The following is a 21,849-nucleotide window of genomic DNA, read 5'->3' as shown; positions in this document are numbered from 1 at the left end:
TCAATTTATTAAATTTAAGTGATATTTGCTTCCAGGCAGATACACTTCTAGTAGTTCCCAGTTATCAAGTCTCTCTTAGACACTTCATGAGCTGCTTTTGATGCATTACCTTGACTTCTGCATTTGCCCACTTCTGGAATTGAACAGTGCAGAGCTGAAGCACAAACCTTTCTGCTGCATCAGTTCAGTCTCAGTTGCTCAAGATTAAACATCCACATCACTGCGATGGGCTGTCTGTCTGCTTTGCTTGCTGTTAACCCCACCAACAGCTGCACTAGTACAATGCCACAGTAAATAATTAGCACAACACTTTGTGATGACAAATACCAAGGGTATTTCTGATTCCTTGTACTATTATGCCATGAGTTCTTGTGCATCTCTATGAGAAACAGAACATTTAGCATACTTGCTTCAGTGACTCAAGTTAGGTTCACCTTGTTTCCACAGACATCACATCCATACAACCCCAGCAGTTGTTCCTCCAGCTTACACAGGGTCGAATGCAGGCAAACCCGTAACGCCAACAATGGCATCAGCCCATTGCAAACCCTGTGGCTGAAAGCAAACTTTCATTCCTTGGGACTCCTGACCTGGCCTTCATCTGTGCCTTAACAAGGAAAAAGAAAGAAAACTCCAAACTTGGCTTAAACGGAGAAGAAATAAAACTGCCCTGTAAATACAGATTTAAGTCTCCAGCCTTTTTATTTATACAAGGATTCAAAGAACATATTTCAACTTTAGATAAACAGTGCAAGAGAGTTACAAGTACCTTGGTAACAGAAAGAAATAGATAACTGTCCGACTATGCCAATAAGTGAAATAATTCTTACTCCTGCAGATAGAAATGCATCTGTTTAAAGCAAAGGTGGACTTTAGATATTTTTGCTATACCTTAGCCCCTACCAAGCCCACCAGAAAACAACAGGCAGTTTGTCATTTGTAAATGATGAGTAGCTACGCTCTCAAAGCCTTTTGAGACCCTTGCCCTTAGTTAAAACACGTTATGGCACAAAAGAGCAGGCTGAAAGACAGAGACATTTGGAAATCCACTATTTCTGGTTCTCCCCTTTCCAGGGACAGGGGTCTTCTCTAGACCACCGCCCACCCCGCAGCCCTGTGAAGTACAAGGCCTTTTCAAACCAGAACACCGCAAATCACCATCTTGGTAACATCAAAGCAAATGTTCCTCCCCAGGCACTCCTGCTCCCCAGAGCTCCCTATCCACATAGCCAACCACGGCAGCTGCCAGCCCCCACCGTGGCTGCAGCCCTCAGCCCGTGACCACCATGGGGCTGAGGAGGTTTGTCACAACCTTTTCGAGCAGGTGGCAGCCCAGGAAATGTTATTTATAAGCACTGAAGGGTCCCAGGCTCTGAACCAGCCTGAGCGCAGGCTCGGGGCTTGTCTGGACCTGGGCTGACTTCAGCTTGTTGAGCCGTGCCAGTGGTTGTCTAGCCATTGGGTAACTAAGGTTTGCTTTAGTTTAGAGTGATACTGAGTAGATACCCTGGGGGGACTTGGCTGTTTTGGCTCCCCAGCAGAAGGTGGTGTGGCCAAGTGCAGCCCCAGGCCATCAAATTGCAGCAGGTTGGAGAAACCACTTCGGGGCAACGAAGAGAACAGAAAAACTGAATAACTGGGAACTGGAAAAAAGCAGCTGCATAGGTGGACCACGTGAAAAGGTATACAAAATAAACCCAGCAGCCCCAGGGCCGAACAGGGAGGAAGCATCAACACCCAACACCATGTGTCTCCTGGCAGAGAGGGGGAAAAGCCCCTGGCACTGCCCTCGCCCGTCCCACAGACCTGAGGCTGACGATGCTGCTCTAACCCCCAGCTTGGCTCCAGGAGGACTGGAGCAGGTCCCTTGGGGCCCAGAGGGACACTGAATTGTGAGCTCAACCCCAGCCAAAAGGGGAAGGCATCAGGAAGGGTTTCTCCTGCATAACAGTTTTTACTCTGTCCTTAAGGTCTTGCCTTATTAATTTGGACTACTGGGTTTTATTATCATAACAGGACCAATAATTTGGGCTACTAAAATGTTAAAATAGTAACTGGACAATCAGTAAATCCTTGGCTTCCTATTTAAGGTGTGTTCCCCTGGGACCCGTAAGAAGCTTTTGAGGGTAATATGCTGACAGCAAACACTAACTGCACAGAAATGGAAACAACAAGAACTTCCCTTTCAATCTCCCATTCTGCAAAGCAAAACATTGACCTTGGCAGTCATGTGTTAAAATTCCAATTCAACCCAACTTTTTTTTGAGGAGGGTACAATGTTCTAATGCCACCCCCCATTTTTTTTCTGGCTTTGGATGTAAAGTTTCTGCAGGATTGGTTGTGGGATTTCTGTAATTGAAGGCTGAATTTATATTGGCAATTCTGGTAAAAAAGGAAGAAAAAAAGACAAGGACTCTTTAGAGCCATAAAAGCGAAATGTGGAACTTGCCATATAATAAATCTATATAAAACCATGACTTGTATTTATCCACTCCTGGGTTTTGATGGGTCTAGTGGTGTTGCCTGTCCTTTAGCCTGTCCAGAACCTTGGCTTTCATTTCTGAAACCCTGCCAAATTAGATCAGAAGCCAGCGAGTACAAAGCAGGAAGGATACCAAGTCTGTAACATCAGTCACTGTGACTTGGAGTAGCCAAAGCTGGCCTGAAATCTCTGCCTAGTTTGATGAACCATGAGCGTCATTACCTGGCCCCAGGACAAGGTAGGCAGGAGCTGCTGCTGCCTCCCAGTGCCTGGTGGGACCCCTGCCCAAGGGAGGACAGGTGACAAGTTCCCTCCATGCCTGCCTGTGCCAGCTTTCAGCGCTACCTTGCTCATGTTCTCGTTTTTCCCTTAAATTGCACATTCTAGAAACTGCTAATGTTAAAAATGGTTTTTTTTTCCCTTTTCTTAGAAAACAGCCAAACCCCAACCCCACAATGTTTGCTCAGCCTGAAGACACATCTCCTCTGGCAAGACAGAGGAGAAACACTCAAACATGCTGTGCAGACCAGCAAAGTAGGAGATAGATACACCTCTGCCCTCCCTCTTGCCCACAGTACAAACACATTTGAAACTCAAACCCAACCCCATATGAATGAAGCCCAACCCCATGGCATGTTCTTAGCCCCAATGGTCACAGTGACTGTGTTGTACCTATAACATCCGCTAAACCTACATCTCCAGCCAAAGCTTGCCATACCTGTGAGGTACAGAAGCCCTCTGGAAGCCCCAAAGCACACAGCCCTACAAGCACAGACACTCCTACAGCTACATGAGGATATTTATATTTTTCACTGACCACCCCAGTCTCAAAACCTGGCACCGAGTCCACCCCAGCAAGCATTTTGGGGTTAGGGCAGCTGCCCATGTGACCCAGAGGCTGATGCGTGGTGGGATGGGGCAGCAGAGGGTGAGCCTGGCCCTTCCTTGATCCGAAATGGAGCTGCAGGTGGGTGTCTGACCTGCTGTCTCACCCCGTCCCTGCAGTGGTTAGAGAAGGTGCATGGGAGGATGGGGAAGGGATAGGGAAAGCAGGGATTCACTTAAAAACCTACAATGCAACAGGAACAAACACCAACATAAAAAAAAATCCTGAACAAAGCATGTCCTGTCCCCACGTCCTCCCCAGTAGATGCTACCTTGAGTTAGTCTCCTGGGTAGGGACACTGCCCAGGCCTAATCGCTACCAGCCCCCCTGTGCCCTAAGGCAGCTGCCTGGTGTCACTCCCTCATGTGCCTGGTGTGAGCTCTCACACCAGTCACAATGATCCTGTTAGTAAAATGTCTCTGGTCTTTCTTAATACAAAAAAAAAAAGTGATTCCCATCCACGACTGGGGCCGGAGGAGGAGGAGGCAGCACAACTGCCTGTCAAGTGGAGAATCCCACTGTGCATATTTTCATCTCTCTGTTACCTATGACGGTACTGCACTGCAGGTAGAAATTGGACCATTATTACTTGGGTAAAAAATGGCTTTCCAACTAGCATGCAAAGAAAAAATACCCCAAACCCTAACACTCATTCCCAGTCACTTAGATGTAGGAGACCTACATTTCAAATTGTCGTCAGCTACGAGCTCTAGTCAAGAAACCCACTTGTGACCTTTCCAAAGAAAAAGGGAGTTCTGCATTTTTTGGGTCCAACAGCCACCGCCAAACTGTTTCAGTTCAACCCACCAAACCTGCTCACACTCCTACATACGCTGCTGGATGTGAAGGGCCACCTCTGCCTGCCTAGGAAGTACAGAGGAAAAACCCGAAAAAGCCCTGAAAGCAGCACTTGAGCAGCGCTGACGATCTCAGTCTCTCCACATTACGAAGTGGCGTTGGTCCTGGCACCGTCGTGCTTTTGGCAGCAGTATGATAAGCAGTGTTCTGGCCAGCGGCTGGGTAACATCAGGGCAATTGCATATTCCACTGGAGGCAGCAAAAGAGCTGCTCTTGGAGAGGTCGGCTGGGTTCCCCCTGGAGGCCTCTCTGCAAAGGCTTGTTTCAGCCCGGAGAGCCAGTTTGTGGCAATAACAAAAGTAAAACAATGAGGTACGGAAAGAAGGGCCCAGCATTGGGGAAGAGACCAAGAAAGAAGAAAACAGCTCGAGCACTGCCAGAAATAGCAAACAACTGAAACCTTTTTCTCCTCCCTCTTTTTTTTTTTTTTTTTCTGCCAAGGTGAATTAAATATGTCCTTTTGTTGGTTGGTTCGTTGGTTGGTTGGTTGGTTTTTGGCAAAGTGAAGCCCTCAGCTGCAGTCTCTTTCCTGGCTGTGCTAGTGAGTTACCGCCACAACTGCTGCACGGCAATGAAAGCCACCGAAAGGAGGAGGAGGAAGGCAGAAGGCAAAGATCTGCTGCTGGCTGCATTGATGCCGTGTCCAGACTGCTTAGGAATAGCATGTGTTTCTGGCTGCCTGGTGCTAGGACTCTTAGAAAGTCTTTTGCCACAGACATCATCAGGACAGCTGTCACCACTCCCGGAGCCGCTCATGTCATCACCTGTGCAGAGACAAACATGGGGTGAGCCCTGACTGCCTTTCTTATGGCGGTCAACATCCCTGCCTTCCCCTGGCTGCAATCCCAGGGAGCTCTGGTCACCAGCCCTGCCCCAGAACCTCCTCTTCTCTGCATCCCCCGCTATGGGATGCAAGCCCATATCTGATTTCCAGATGACTTTAGCCACCCACTGCTGCAGCAGCTGGAAACCTCCAGAGCAGGTGGGAACAGTGGCCCCATCAGCAGGGCTGAGCTGGGACTGGAGAGAGCACCTGAGGTTTCAGTAAATTGCTAAGAGCAGCACAGCCTCCAGCCACCCTGCAGCGAGTTGGCTGCACTTGAACAGACCCCCTGTGGCCCAAAGCCAAAAGCCAAGTTGACACAACCCCTCTCTGCCATCATGGCCCAGCTGCAGGGTCTGCACGGAGGCCCATGCAGGCTGCCAGGACCAACTGCTCAGATCCTCTTGCCTGCCATGGACCTCTCTGGTTCTGCTAAACTTACTTGCGTCTTGGAAATCCACGTCATTCCCGATGTTAGCATTGCCCAGCCGGTTTGTCATGATCTTTAGCTGCATGATTTGCTGACGGATGGTCATATCTGGCTTGGTGATATCCACCTCCACCTCTGGGTTGTTAATCTGATTAGCCAAGCCGTCCCCCATCACTTCGGGCAGATAACTGCAAAGGAAGGCAACAGGTTTAGATGTCTCCCCCCAGCCAAGCTCACCTCTCCCCATTACAGGCACCAGTGATAATCCAGCCTCTTTGTACTCCAGAGAAACTGCAGTCAGTGGTGTTGGCTTGTCGGACAGCCTCCATATTTTGGTGTCTGCTGTGAGGCAGCCAGCTCTGTGCATGGCTGAGCCATGCTGCCTTGGGCAGACCCCATCAGAGGAGTCTCACCCTGAGGCTACCTCAGCTTGCAGGAGGTGGCTGGTGGCCTTGCAGCATCACTGTCCCAGCATGGGGAGGGACTTCCTGCAGGAAAGGCTGTGCATGGGGCTAAGGGGTTGCTCTCAGGATGGTACTACCTGTGGAGCCACGGTGACACTTCTCTATGGAAAAGCTCTCTCCATATGGGAGGCTGAGGAGTACTTCATCCCTGCCCCAGTTAAACCCTGTGGGTACTGACAACCTGAGATGACTGAATGCCCCCAGCCCAGTACGACCAGACAGGCCCCCAGGGAAGCTTCAGTTATCTGGGAGCTGTCAACCAGCAAACAGAGCTGCACTGCTCCCTTTGGCACTGCCCCTGGCCCATCTGCTCCTGCAGATCTGCAGCACTGTTGGCAATGATATGAAATATGGAAGAACTGAAGGTGCTGGCTCTGGGCTGGCAGAGACCATCGCAGCAGGTCCAGGGAGAGGAGTGGAGAAAGGTGCATGTCCAGCAGCTGCCCATTTCTCCTCACAGCCAACCTTTAACCTTCAGCTGTGGGTGGGAGGTGTTTCTGCAGCTTTTTGATGTCACCCAGCTGCCTCCTCTAATGGGGGAACAGCATTTCAGATCAGGTATGGATAGAAAGACATGTATGCAATTCTCAGCAACAGTCTGGAGTTTGTGAGGTAAATACAGCCCTTCTGTCTTCTGAATGCACGGGGAATTGCACAACTGCTTCATTAGTACAAAACTACACAGTTATTTCATGGTGAATGCGTTTCAATGCTTAACCCTCCAACACACAGCAAAACGACAACAGGCTTGACATTCCCAGCTACCAGTTTTTCAGGAAACAGCATTTCTGTGGACAGAGACGGACCTTTTGGCTCAGTCTGAACAAGTGGGACTGGCTGAGGTGATGTGTAAGTGCCTTTTATCAAACCCTCTCTCTCTCACCCCAGAATGGTGCTATCCTGGCACTTTGGCCCTCTCCATACCTGCCCTTGGTCATCCCGTTCCAACACTTGTCGTCCACTGCTGAGCTGGCCATTACTTTTTTGCTGCACAGACTGCTGGGCAGGGTGATCCAGTAAGTCTTGAGAGCTGTCAGATTCCCTTTGGCATCTAAAACCTGTAAACAAAGAGGATGCTCAGGGCCAGGAGAGCTCTGGGGTGTCCCAGGGCTGTGCAAAGGACACAAGAATTCTGTCGATTATTTTTGTTTTACCATCACAAAATCTGTTTTTATGCAGACAGGGATGTGTCTCCAACCTTCCCCTGAAGACCAGCTGTCAACCCATGCAACCAAGGCTGAAGGTTACATGCTAAGGACTGTTCTGGTACCATAAGATTAACCAGGAGAAGGTCATCTTCTGGGCCATGAGGGCAATGCTGAGAAGCAGCCTTGCTGGGAATCAGCAGGGGTCTGCCAGGGTGGGACAGGTAAGCACGTGTGAGTGAAGCCTCTGAAATGTGGGACCTTGGCAGGTCCCACAGCTCACTGTCCACAGAATCCAAAATCTCCATGGAGGTGGACCTCTGGCCTCAGTATCCAGGCTGGACTGCCTGAGGCTCAATGACACGGATGGCAAGGAGCCTTTTCTGATAAGTTTGGCACCAGATCCCTGAGAAATTGGTTATCAGCAACCTAGACCCTGACCCTGTGCTGTGGCAAGATCAGATCTGCTTAGGTCACGCCAGCACTCGCCGAACTGATCTTCTTCAGGCTCGCCAGCAAAGGTGGTTCAGCAGCCTGTGGGGTGGTCTGCCCTGACCCGCAGGACCCAGTGCTGTGCTGGCCGGGCTCCCAGGGGAGGCAGTGCACCAGCACGCCTGCCCTGGCACGCCAGTGGGGAGGGAGCTTTGGAGGCAAACTCACCAGCATCTCCAGTGCTTGTGCAGAGGATTTTGCTTCCAACACAACCTTCCCCCGCCTTTTCTTGTCCTCGGTGCTGGAGCCTTTTGTGCTGATTTTGGGATTTCCACAGCCTTGGAAAACCTGAAAAACAAACCAAACTCTCTATCCCATGTTTTGATACTATTTCTTCAATTAATTAGCACTCCACAGTTTTTGTTTTCTTCTTAAGTATGTTTATCTCTCCTACCTGCAAGATCTCAGAGATTCTGGCTTAAGTTTCTGGTCAGGTTACTCTTGTGCCAGGATGTTTCAGCGTACTGTAACTGGTTTTGGTTACCGTTATCAAGCAAAATGTTCAGCACTAACACGAAGTTAGCATGTGGTTTTGGATGAGTCACCAATGTTGATATTAAATTATTTCTAGCAATCTTACCTGTTCAAATGATTGAAAAATAAAATTCTGGAAAGAACAAGATGGGAGTTGCTCACACTCGTTACACTAGTGGTGTGGGCTTCAAAACCGCAGAGCATGTGAACTTCATTGATTTGAACAACAGACCAAGGTAGGACTACCCCAATGACTCTTGCAATCGGCTCCTACACTTAGCAAATAAATGTCCCCTCCAACCAGGGGAGTGCAAAGACAGTAGATGTGTCACATCTGTCAGGTTGGATGTTTCACGGGCAAATGAGGAAGCCAGACTGATTTATCTCCTAACTTCAGCTACTCCCCATCATCCTAACTACCTGCCCAGGCATGCTTTGTAGCCAGAGAGCAAAAGCACTTTGAAGGTACAAATCCTCAGACTTTGCCTCTAGGAGAAGACAAAGGGTGCCCTGGAAGTGCCTGTTTCTCCCAGTCTCTACATGACCAGTCCAGACAACACCACCTCTGCTGCAGACAGCCAGTGCTCAGGCAACTGAGCCTCACTGTGGCTGGTGGAAGGAATGCTTGGACAGCCAGATTTAATGAAGCGTCAAAGGTCACTCAGAGGGCTTTTGCACTGTCAGTTTGATTCAGGAACACCAGCCTTTACAAAGAAAGCCAGCTGATTTGAAAAGATGGCGCCAAGCTTGTTGTGGTTACCAGGGTGCTGTCAGAAGCTATTGATAAATTTGACTTTGCATGGTATTCCCTTAAAGCAGAGAAATCAGGACCTCAGACAGGAGAACTGCTGATGCAGCTTGTGACAGCTGCTGAATGCTTTTGCTAGTGGATTCGGACAGCCATCAACAAAGTCCTAATCCAGACAAGTGTCTAGATTTGGTAACAGTGGGTCTCATTGGTGTGTCTGAGGGACATTCAGCCTGGAAAGCCCCCTCCTGAGGTCCACTGTCCTGCTGATCAGATGGATCTAACGCCTATGGCAGTTCAGCACCAAGCCAATTTGTTCATCTGTCTCCTTTGCTCTGTGCAAAAAGCCACACCTTGAAAACTAAAATTAGAGCATTTTCAACTTGGTTCTACCACAATAAAACCAATTTAGTTTCACTGTTGTATCTTTCTAATTGGCCTATTACTGTTGTTAGCAAGAGACAACTCTTTCAGGAGGTAAAAGCCCTGGAAGGTCTCCAGGACAGTGGCTCTTATAGCGGCTCCAGCACAGCATGCTATCAAGGCAATCCTCTTGCCAGCCCAAGCGCTTTAGGTGAGCAATGCCCATTACTGAGGGAGAGAACACATGTCCTGCAGACTGAGGTGATCAATAGCCTCCTGCATAATGACAGCAAATAGATACTTGCGGCCTTTGATAGCTCCTGCTGCCTGAAATCCATCAGAGAACCGCAGGGAGCAAGGGGGAGTGTGAGGAAGCAGGGACAGTGCTCCGTGGTGCAGTGAACACAGAGCTCAGTACCAGAAGTGTTTCTTTCCAGTTTTTCCCAGGAGAACCCATGATTGAGGGTGTCACTGAGTTCAAGGGCCACTTCTGGCTCTTCTCACAAATGTCAGACAGTGGCTTGGCTCTAGGCTGGTAATGTTTGAAGCCCTCAGCTGCAGCCTGAGCCTGCTACCCTCAGCCCTGAGAGAGAAGACTCCCAGGACTGGCCTGGGCCAGTCCTGAGCTTGTCTGATAATGATATCCTTTAGCTGATTCTTTGCCATGCTCAAACCCAGAGCTTAGAGCTTCAGCAATCTGCAGCTCCTGACCTCTGCTACCAGTGCCACCAGCAGAGACTGCCACATTCACCTGGTCACCAGATCATACTGAGAAGCTTATCAAACATGTTTGGTTGCTCCAGTTGAACACCAGTTAGACTACTCCATTTTACCAGATATACTCTATGCCCCTTGGAAACACGTTTCTTTGCAGATGATGCCATGTTTTCCCACATCATGGGCTTGGTTTTATGTGGACAACCTCAGTCCCACCTGACAAGGGAAGAAAGAACATGGCCTTTCATGTCAGAAAAGAAACCTAAATGAGTACTTGGATGCATGCTGCTGTTAGTGCTTTGACGTGTGCCAGTGAATTCCTGCTTGGACAAGCAATGCTTTTGGCCCTTCCCTTCTCCAAGACCTTGTTAGGACCTGCCCCACTCCTTTCATCTGCATCTCTGCCCTAACTGTGGGATAGCTGCAGGACTTGAGGAATACCTGGCCAAAAAGCAGAAGTCCTGGAGGGCTGTTTTTATTCCCAAAGCTTCTCTTACTTGCAGCTACAGAGGTGATTGTGGTTAAGTGGAAAAATATACTAAAAATAGAAGACCAATAGAGGAGAGCTTCATGATATACATTTTGGAAGACAGGTGAGCATCAGGAGAGCCTGTTTTACATCTCCAGATGGACTGCCAGATTGCAACACTGTCCCACAGATACAACCTGATAGCCCAGTGTTTCCACTGTAGAACATCACCCCAAGGCAGGTTAAAGCAGCTGCCTTCTCTCACTAGGGACTGTGCACTTTCTGTAAATGTCTCAGCTCAGCCAAAATACGTCAATACTCTTCAGACACAGGGGCACCTGACAGCAAATGGCACCATGCCTCCCACAGTCACCGTGTATGCAGTCCCACCTTGTGTGTCTGTACCTAGAGGAAGCTGGCTGGATGTGGCAGGGAGGAATATCTGGAAACACCTGAGAAGGTTTTTGCCTGTGTAAGATGGGTGGCTTCCTATCATTAAGAGTGGGCATCTGATCTCCTTCATCCTTCATCTCCTTTAGTTCAGCTGAATAATGAGCACAAAAAACATTTGGCCTGGCAACTACCCATGGTGTATCCTCAGCCAGGCCAAGGTACATGCTCTTACCTTGGCTGTTATTGAATCTTTGTTTTCTTGCAAGTTAGAAATAGCTTCAGCGATCCTCATGTGAATAGTCCCTATTACAGTGTCTACGTTGTATGGTCCATCGATCCGATCAGCCACTATGACCAGGGAATCTAGTAAAACAAGACAGAGACATCTCTCATCAGACTCTGTACGAACCAAGTTAAAGATCATGCTCATGCCACGTGGGATAAGCTGTTGGCCCCTTGGCAGGCTGGTGGGGAGACATCTCTCAATTTTCAGTACTGCCCAAGTACATGCTTATTTTCCTCTGGCATGGGGCAGGTGTCCCTTCACAGAACACAGGTAAAGCCACGCTCAGTGACAGAGGAACAGAGGTCACCTCCTGCAAATGGTAAATGAAACACAAAGTGACCAACATTTCCTGGGGTGCTACAGAAAGGAAAAATGGAAAATTGGTGCTGAAATATTAAGTAATGCATAGCAATACGTGGACCTAACCCTCCTAACTCACTGTGTATTTTCAGCAAAGCACTGCAGCCAGCAGAAGGTTGGAGGACTGGGATCAGCAAAGTGCCAAAGGTACTCAACATGGGCAATAGCTTCTGTGGCAGTGAATGAATGAGAAAAGGAGTAATTCTTCCACTGTCACCTCTGGAAGGACAACACATGACCAGCCAGGGAAATATCAGGCTCTGAAGGCAGAGGATCACACCAAAATGTCCACAACTAAATTGGTAAACACGACAAGGAGTGACTGAGGTGTGTTTCTTGCTCTCAGCTCCTCTTATCTTGGAAAACTCTGCTGTCCCAATGCTCCTGCCTAGCCTGGAAGCTCCTGCCTTTATGGCTGCTTTGAGACCATGCCTGGCTTACAAAAAAAATTACCAACCTTTGCCTACCTCTGAAGATGTTTCTCAGCACTCCAGTTGGGTCTGAAGCAAAGGCAGCTTATATGCTCGCAGGGCTCGAGGCACTGGGGAATGCCACTGCAGAGGAAGGCTGACATTCTTGGTGTCCAGCGAGATTTAAATAGCACCTCAGAGCAGGGCTAAAACTAGGTATGGACATCTAAAATGGGATCTTAACCACCTCTGACTTTGCCCGTCAAAAATTTTAATTCTGAAAGTCACTGCTTAGCTGCTGCCGCCTCAGTTTCCTATTATTTGTGCTTTAGTAGGCTGGAGGCCAAGTCATGCATAAGCTTCATCAGCATTTAGGGACTTGGCATTCAGTTACGTGTGACCTCAGATGGCTCCAGTGTGGTCTGTGTCCCTCAGGGCACACCAAAAACCTCCTGGCAGGGCAAGGGATCTGCCAGCGTGCTGGGGTGGCCCGTGCTCATCTGGAACAGAAAGTGCTGCGTGTTCCTGTGGCCTCGCCACATGGAAGAAAACAAGTGTGATGGCTTCATGTTGTTTCTTCTTCTCAACACAAAGAGGGTCAAAACCCAGGGTCTACGATGGAGATCTGTACCATTCGTAAATGGAGTTACTCGTTAGGATTGACTAATTCTTCTGTCCTAAATCCTGATACCATCAGCCTGGCAGGAGACTGTCACAGCAGACAGCGTGATGTTGCAGAAAAGCTTATTCAGCATGAGCTGGTAGTGCTGAAGTTATTGATGAGCAATGAAACCACCAGGTGAATTATACCCAGCAGTTCAACAGAGTATCAGTGAAACATGTCCTTCAGCCTGCACCATCCCACAGTGTGTATGTGTTGCTTGTGATAGTGCTTTAAAGGACCAATGCTTATCTTTGAGACACACAGCATATTTCCTTCGGGCAGGAGTCTAGCCAGCTGGGGCACAACCAGGGACTTCCACCATTTCAAACCTGCTAGGAAAGTGTTCTGTCCCTTGCCTGGGCAAGCCAGCAGGACTTGGCAGAAAGACCCCAAATGACTTCCATGAGGTCTAGGTGAGGTTTGTGCAGAAACACTAGATCCACAGTGGAGGTAGTATAACAGGCCTGATCCTGAGCCTACTGTTGTCAGTTTAACAACACGCTCAACCCTAGCAAGTATGTTCTCTCTGCTGTTACATCATTGATGTTCAGACCCTGACAGCTCTCAGACAATGACGAAGCTGGGCAAGGACTGGATGTGGAACAGCACAAACCCACAGAAGATACCAGATTATGCCCACAGGGCTCACAGTCCAAAAGCAAGTCCAGCTGGCAGGGAGCAAGGGCACAAGTCAATTAGAAAACCAACTGGGTGGGCTCAAACCGCAGCCAGTCTGGAGTGCGGATCACAAAATACTCTTTGCTCAAGTCTATAATATAGGATTTAACAACATACAAAGTCACAGCTTGGAAAAATTATGCATTTATTTTCAGCACTTGAAAAAAAAGAAAATAATTTTTGCTGGTTAGCCTGAGCAAGAATGGAAACAAGGGCTACAGTTTCCAAGTTAATGTGCTATCTTTTCTGCAACACAATCCAACGGCAGCTCTAAATTCTAAAGCTAAACATGCCATACAAGGGGGTAATGGTTTTTTGTATTCTGGGAAATAACATCACAACATTAAAGAGCTTGAAGTTTAACTTTGCTGCCACTCAGGTATTGTGGTGTCATCTTTGAGACTGTATTTTCCAGACAATTTTAGCTTGCAGGGACACTAATGTTGAAAGACAGACATTTAAATCAAAGGCTGCACCCCCAAAATTAGTGATAAATTATGTTTGAACCACTTACTATAAAAATGTCCCTTAATTTGACCTGCCCTAATTTGTCAAATTGAAAGAGTAAGTCCGTGTTTAGTGTAACAAAATCCTTTCCAGCTACACAGAAGGGTCTGGAGAAGGGTGAAGAATGGACAATCCCAGCGAACTGCTACTTTTGACTCTGTCTTGCTCCAGTCCTTCATCAGATTGTGACCTCTGACACTAAAATGTCCAAATGGAATTTGAAAGAAGCTCCAATTTGCTCCTAGCCATCACCCCTTGACAAGAACAGTGTCTCTTGGGGAAGAGGAAGCGAGATTATATGCAAAATGCACTTGGAATTGCCTCCCTGTCAATCAAGGAGAGCTGTACATTGACCTTTCAGGAGGTGGGCAGTTATCCTGCCAGGAGAGCAGTGACAGGTAACACATGGCTTGCACTGGTCAGAAAGGCCAAAGCACCATCAAAATCCTGGTGTAAACCCTTGGGGAAGAGAATATTTGTCCCCCACTTTTATAGCAGCCTCCCAAGCCGCTGTCAAGGGGAGTACTTCCAATTAGCTGGAGTAAGTTGCCACTTGGTTCGTTAGCCCCTAGCACGATATGGGCAGCTGGCCAACACACCTCACCAAGCCTCTGTGTGCAGTGGTTCGATACTTATTTTGCAGTGTCTCTTGAGAGGCAGATGACACTCCTTGAGCCTTAGCAGGATTTTTATTATTAACACCACCACGCATCAACTGAGCTAGCCTGTCGGGCTGCAGCTGGCCAGTGAGTCGGCAGTCTTGCTGGCCAGGCAGCAGGAGCCAAGACAATGGAAAAGGCCAAGTCCTAAGCTCATCCCCTCTGGTGCCTGCCTTCTGTGAGCCCAGACAAACATCAAGGCTCCCTCAAGTCTCAGATTACTCCAGGTCTGAATGTACAACGTGGGAGAGAAAGAGAGGAGCTTGCTGGGTGATGCTCTGGGGCACAAGGAGGAGTGAGAACTCTACCACTGCAAACAGCCTCCCCTGGTGGACTGCAGATGGGGAGAGGACCTGCACTGTAATACAAACACACCATTTTCTAAACACAGACCCTCACTAGCCTTAAACCACGCCTATCAGCTCTACAAGCCACTCAGCAGCAGTTCACATTTAAACCAGGAGCCACAAGCTCTGGAAAATCAGCTGAGTGACTCATGAGCTCTTCTTAAAAGAGATGCCCAGGTCTGATCAGGCACAGAAATGCCTGGTTGAACTTTTCCAGCCTGTGTTGCACAGGAGATCAGACCACACCATGACAGTCATATTTCTGGCTTTAAACTCAATGAAACGGACATCTCTATACATATACAACCCACTTTAAGAGCCCATCATCTTAGCCGACTGACAAAACAAAAATGAAATAAGCTCATATTTAAAATGCAAACCTGATTTTCCCATTCCTGGTGATGCCTGTGACTTCCCCCTCCCCATGTATTTGTTTAAGACACCTCTTCCCATTTAGAAGTATGTGACTCTGATCCCTTTGCTTTCCACCCATGGAAACAGTTTATGGCTAGTTTCTAGACTACCTCCTGAGGAGGGCAGCAAGTGCTTCTCCTGTGCCTTGCAAGTGCTCTGGTAAGGACAAGGAGGAAGCTCTGACAGGGTACAGGTGGCATGATCTGTCCCTAACCTTCAACACTCAATAGGGAAGGAAGAATTACTTGAATGAAAAGTGTGGGCAATCCCAGATGAGCACTGGCAAGATGAAAACTCTTCACGCCCTTGTTAGCCACCCTAGCAGTGTCCTTTCTAATGGTATTAAAGGCCAGCAAAATGTCCTGCAATAGCTTCTAGGTGTCAGATCACGGACAGGGAGACTGTGGTGTAAAAGAGCCTCCAACAGTCCTTTCTTTACTTGCCAAGCACAACCTCAGAGGGTCCAAAAGTTGCCATGAGAGGCAGCCGTGCTGCAGCAGAGTAAGTTCATCTTACCCATCAGGTACTTCCACTCAGTGTTCAAGTCCGCTTGGTTGGCCAGGCAGCCCTTCACAACGTTCAGGCAGTAGTTGTTGCATGGCTTCACGTTGGACATGCCCCGGCAGTGCGGGCAGTACATCAGCTTCATGATGGCGCGAGTGCACTCATGGCTGAGAGATACCTGGTGGAGACAGATCAGCGTCAGACACACAGGCTGGTCAGAGGAGCACATGGGCGGACTCCCCCCACTTCCCTGGAGCAAAGGAGCTTGGTGTGATCCGAAAGGCAGCACAGCTCCCTGGGTGATGACCTTGGGAAAGCTGCTTCCACTCTCACTGCCTCTCCTTCCCCTCACCCTTCCTCAGGTGTCACCCCTGTTGAAGGGACCTCTGAGGCAGCCGCTATTTCCTCGGGCTGTGTCTGAACCCAGGGTTCTGGGAAGAATCTGTATGTGAGCATCATCCCTCTTCCAGCCAGGTCTGGTGGCCACAAGGACAGCCTGGGCTGTCTACCAGTTGTAATCATGACCTAGACACATGGTGCACATGTACTCCTGGAGCCTCTGCCATCAGTGCCACTGCCCTGCCTTCCTGCAGGAAGGGTTTGTGGCCACCAGCCAGCAGTCAAAGGTGTCCCACCACAAACCACATCTCCAGCTTCCTGGGGGGACACACAGCAGGGGCCTGGATATTGAAAGTTCTCAGCTGGCATCTTTGGAAAGGAGGACGGTGTTGGGGGAAGACTTGAAGAATTAAAAAAATATGGGCAACTGAGAGCACTTGACACTTGGAAGTGATTGCTCTCTGAGAGTACTTCAGCAGGCAGCCAGGGAAGTGGGCCAACACACACCATGCCAGTGGCTTGCAGGCACTGCACGTGCAGTCGATTCTTTGCAGAGGTGACTCTGGAGGCAGCTTTGCCACCTTTAATGAAACCACCCTGGTCCCATAAGCACAGAGCCAGTGCACGTGCAGAGCCCAGAGAGCAGTGCGGCAGCCTCTGCAGCATGTCAAAGTCCCCTCAGCCCATCAGCCATGGGACAACTGTCCCTCTCTGACTGCCACAGGCAAGGGGCTGTCAGTGTAAGCTGAGGGATGCGTAACAACCTAGCAGACCCTGCAGAGATACTGGCAGAGCTCAGTGCTCCTTGGTCTTATTGCTGAAGTGTTCTGTCCTTTGTGGTCTTTTTCTATCTTTACTCAGATCCATTTGCAATTCCCTTGATGATATTCTACAGCCATTTACAAAAAGAAACATAAGTGTCTGCATGCAAGTCTCCCTTGGTACCAGGTACTCAGCACTGACAAGGAGCCCAAAGGGGGAAAAGTGATGGAAGGGGCAAATCTTGACATGGAAAAATCCCTGAGCCTCGAGCTGCAGCTGCAATGCTCAGAACTGCCCCAACCTCTTTATTACTTGTGAAAAATACCTTGAACATAGCCTTTTAAGTTTCTTCTTGGGGACTCCAGAAAGACTTGGTTCCGAGGTACCCTTAGGAAAGTGTGAACATGCTGAGCCCACAATCAGAGGTTGAGAGAGAAAACCCCTAAGCTTCCCCCCTCCTGAAACTGCCTGCACGGTAGCACCTCACTTCCAGTCAGCCTTGGAAACCAGATGTTGGGTGGTGCTCCATCAGGCAGGAAATTCATTGGAATAACCTCGTGAGAATCTTCTTCAGGACTAAGACAAAAATTTCTACGTCTCAGAGAGAGAACCCAAAGGGAGACCGCTTCCCTGCCTCAGCAGGCAGAACAAGCCCTGAGACGCCTGTGGAAAAACACCATGCTCCACCGTGGCTAGAGGGGCTGAGCCTTTGTGCTTGAGCACACCAAGGCTTCGCTCTGCCTCCTCAGCGAGGTTTCTGCCTCCTTTCTGGGACAACTGCCACAGACAGAAACAGGCACCCGGCTGCCATGCAGCTTTACCGCCAGGAGATGGAGGCTTTGTCCCGCTGCACTGCACGGATGCCACACACTTCATCCCTGGGAGAAGCTGGTGAAGGCACCCCCATCTCCTGCCTCAGTGATTGAGAGGGGATGCAACACAGCAGAGGGACAGGCAAAAAAAAGAATAGTTTATTTTTCATCTCAGGGTTTAAATAACCATGACTGAATAGTGACTGAGAAGACAACAGGACTGAAAAGAGCATGTTGAACACTAACACAGGCTGTAGCTGAAGACCTTCTGAAACCAGAGCATTTACACAGAAACCAGGAGATGCAGCTTGGAAATGAGCTGCAACCTCTCCTTCCCCAGACAGAGCATCCGTGAACATGAATTATATGGTTAAGCTCCAACCACAGCATGTAACCTGCACAGGCAATCAGGTCCTGAACACAACTTTGTGTTTTATCAGCATGCCTCATCACTGCTCATCCTGCCTTACCCAGCCGTAACTGTGGAGCACTGCAACCTCACGCAGCACAAACTGGGCTGCAACATTCCTGAAGCTGCAGCACAAATAAGCCACATAGCTGGGTCCTGAAATGTGGGACTTTGCACAGTACTGATGAGAACCAGAGAGCAGCTGGATGGTTTGCCTGCATCCACATACATCCAAGGTTGCACTGTGCAGCGTTTTGGAGTGGAGGGAGCTGAACTGCTTTGGCTGGAAAGTGGGATTGCAGTGTCGCCTGCCCAGGAAACACCCCTGGGGTGGTGTGGGCCAGCTATCCAGTGGCAGAGAGGACAGCCACCAGCAGCTAGAAAACAAAGCTATTTGGTACCCTGCCAGAGACCATGGGGGACACGGAGAGAGGCAAGTGACAGATCTTGGCTCAGAAAAGCACCTCCAACACGATTAACTTTCAAGTACGGTGTAAACCCAGCAACTGTACTGTACTGCAGCTACCCAGGTGACCACACCAAGCCCATATTTAAATGAGCTTGTGACAGGCCCAGTGGGCATTTCACAAGTATTTCTGCTTGCAGAATTTATCCTGGTCTCTGCATTTATTTTTATGCATGCCTTTGTCTGACAAAACAGAAAGGACCTTCGCACCCTAAGCACAGCACTCCTTTGCCCACCAGAGAGTACCCATGCCCTGCCACCATGCAGTGCTAAGGAAGGGGAGCAGCAGCAGGGGCCTGCTCCTCGGTGCCCACCTACTCCATCTGGCCTCCGGCATGACTGGTGAGTGTGGGCAGCTGCCAAGGCTCCCCGTGATGCAGACAGCTGCCTGCTGTCCTGCAACCCACCGCCCTCTGACCTCTCCATGGCTGTCAGCCAGCCAAAACTGCCTGTCCCCAGTTACACCACCTGTGTCCACGCTGCTGCCCACAGAGCAGCCGCCTCCTGCCCATGCAGCTCTTGTGGGCTGTTGCCACCTGCCTTGGGGCAGTAGGCAGGCAGCGCACTGGGTGGTAACAGTGCCTGAGGCTCAGGCTCACCTCCTGAGGCTCTGGGGAGGGCGAAAAAAAGCTGGATTTGCACCTCAGCAAGGATAATTTCTGGATGTCAGAGGGGAGTTGTGCGTGTACCACCAGCCTGTCACTGTCACAAGGTGGCTTTGTTTCCCAAAGGACAGTGGAGTGCCACACTCCCTCAGGTGCAGGAAGTCTGCAGTGTCCAGGCAAGGCGGCACCCCTTACCCCTGCTCCTGTGCCCCAGAGTCTCTCCTCTGAAGAAAAGCAGGTGACACCAGCTGTTGCTCCACTGAATCTGGAAGGTGCCAAGTGATCAACTTAATCTCTTGGCAGAAAGGATAAGTATTAATTTTTGCAGGTGGAAGAGGCCAGGCTCCACTCCCTTTCCCCAAAGAATGACTCAAACCTCTCCTATTGGCAGCAGCACTCCTTTCTCACAGGCAGGCTGCAGGGGTGAACCAAGAACAGAGGGATGAGAGGGCAGGAAGAGGAATTTCAGAGAGCATTTTCTGCATGTTTTGCTTGGCCAGAGCTCAGTTCCTCGTCGTTCCACCCATCCATACAGGGCAGAGGACAGTCAGGGCTTGATCCTGCACCATCCCTTTGGGGGACTTCCAGCACGTTAAGGAATGGAGCCCTTTAACCATCTCTTAGTCCTTGTTGATTAGTTTGCCGAAGTAAACTTCCAGGTTTTTTTCAGGTATGCTGTGTCCACACAGGGGAATCCCTGCCCCAGTTAGGTGGGGCTGAGATTCCCTCCCCTGTATGGATACAGCAACACAACCAGAAGAGCCCTGCAGCCACTGCTGAGCACCTGCTCGCCTCTTAGGCACAGCCAGCTCCAGCAGTGGCACTGGGGAGAACAGCTCCTCAGGCTAGAGCTGTGGGACCAGGAACCCTCCATGGCAGCTTGTTCGAGAGAAACACCCCCACAGTGAGAATGAAGCAGTTTCTCCAGGCTGGCAAAGTCATGGCTGACCTCCACCTGCACACTGAGACATCTTCACTTCCTTGTGCTGCTTTTTTCACACTTCATCCTTTAAAAGAACCTGAAACATTATGACCTACCCCTCCTGGCCAACAGCTAATGGATGCCAACTAAGACCTGATGGAGACCTCCTCTGGCTTCCCAGCGCAGATTTGCAATAACTGATAGATCAATAAACAATGTCCTCTATTCATCACAGGTGACCTGAAAGCAGGAGCATGCAAACTCCTGCAGATGGAGTGAAAGCTAACATAATTTCTGCATCTATAAATGACCTGGCACAGCACGAAGACAGTACATGACAATAATTCATTTCTCTAAGTACCATCAACCTAACTGAGCCTGTGGCTCGTTCTCCTTTAAGGAGACATGATTCTCCTTTAACTTGGTGGCACCTATACTCTTTTCTTAGCTCAGTGACCTAGAAACTGCATTAAGATGTCAAGAGAACATGCGCAATACATTGGAGAAGCCATTTCCCAAGGATCTGAAAAAGAATTACTACTGAAGGATATGGCTTGGAGACAGGGCACTCCTCATTCAGTTGTCAGAGGTATAAATAAATATGCAAACCAAAGCTAATGCCAGCTTAAAAATACATTGTTCTTACGTCATTGCTCAGTTAAAATCCACATACTTTATTCTGATCCCAGTGACGTCAGTGGGTACAGTCCCTTAAAGTGTAAGCCCAGTGAGGAAGTGATCAGGAAAAAATATTATCTTCTAAAATAGACCCAAAATAGGGGACAAATCCATATTAAGCAATAAATCATTTTAATTAAAACTACTTTACAGCTGGGGATGCAGTAGTTGATTCGAGTAGCAATGAGGTAATGCAATGGGAACAGGTGGCTGCCTCATAAAAAGCCCTGTTCCACCATAAGCTCTGACATTTCAAGGAGGTTGTCATCAGGTATTATCCTGTGACTGTGACTTGCAGCAAGAGCTGAGCTCTGTGCTTTTCCATGGCTACTTTCCAAAGCCTGATGTGCCCATGCTTTGCTGATGGAGCCACGCGACCAGATGTGAATTGCTGGAGGCAAGCACTTTGCCAGAGCAAAAGGTCTTTGCAGACTCTCTTGTATTATGTCTTGGACAGAGCTGGAGCTTGCTTACAGGTTTGCACAGCTCATGGCACAGCTGCCCAATGCAACCACTGAGCTGGGTCTCACCGTGCGACCATTCGGCACCGGCGTTTGCACAGCAGCCAGCAGAGAACAGGCACATGTGGAGATAATATAACAGAAAATTGAGAACACATAATTCTCAGCATTCAGAGTGGCATTGGGCATTGGATTCCCTAATTTTTCCTCCTCCTGAGCAATGTTTAAATCAATTACAGTAAAATTAATGACTTTTGCAAGCAATTTGCTGAGAGGATGGACTGGAGGATTAGTCACTAGCTGGATTCCTTGCCAGCCCCCAGCCAATTTATAAAACATTCAGTGTGAAGGGCTTCTAACAAAAAAAAAAGCTCCTGCCATCTATTTTATTAATATGCTTTCCAAGCAGAGAATCACAGAAGCACAGGGGACTCAGGGATAACAACCAACCACCTGCTTTGTCTCTCTGCATTGAGACAGATTTGAGGAGAGCTAAGTTTTCCTTCATATTACCTAAAACACAACTTCAGAACAGTTATAAACTTTCTGAAGCAAAGACACAGGGAGACAAAACTACTTGTAGAAGGGGAAAGCACTCAGCTCAAACAGGTGAGATACCCCTGCACAGACACTTGAGGGACTGAAGACACCTGAGGGCAGACAGTTCTTGGGATGGCCAGGGCTTTAGTTTCTGTAGGACACACAGCAGCAGGGCAGTGCTCTGGTCAAAATGGACTAGATTTTTCCAGAACATAGGAAAAAGCCTTCTTGCCCTTCATCTGTGAAGAACAAATCAAACTTATTTGCATCTTCAACCCAAGT

At 48.9% G+C, this 21,849-nt stretch overlaps 1 protein-coding gene across 1 annotated transcript in view; it reads right to left on the bottom strand.

The window, feature by feature from the left end:
• Positions 1-677: 677 nt before the first annotated feature.
• The window catches only part of GPC1 (glypican 1), a 224,826-nt gene continuing 203,654 nt past the window's right edge, over positions 678-21,849 (bottom strand). Inside the window, exons 4-9 of the mRNA XM_075099342.1 lie at positions 15,586-15,751; positions 10,977-11,107; positions 7,749-7,868; positions 6,868-7,001; positions 5,492-5,667; positions 678-4,990 (exon numbers count right to left, since the gene is read on the bottom strand). Of these exons, the coding sequence (XP_074955443.1) occupies positions 4,773-4,990; positions 5,492-5,667; positions 6,868-7,001; positions 7,749-7,868; positions 10,977-11,107; positions 15,586-15,751 (945 nt within the window). The 3' untranslated portion in view covers positions 678-4,772. The remainder of the gene's footprint in view (positions 4,991-5,491; positions 5,668-6,867; positions 7,002-7,748; positions 7,869-10,976; positions 11,108-15,585; positions 15,752-21,849) is intronic.

The sequence above is a fragment of the Phalacrocorax aristotelis genome, chromosome 7, assembly GCF_949628215.1.
Source record: "Phalacrocorax aristotelis chromosome 7, bGulAri2.1, whole genome shotgun sequence".
NCBI lineage: Eukaryota > Metazoa > Chordata > Aves > Suliformes > Phalacrocoracidae > Phalacrocorax > Phalacrocorax aristotelis.
Note: the sequence above shows the minus strand (reverse complement) of the source record. Positions and strands in the feature narration are given on the sequence as shown.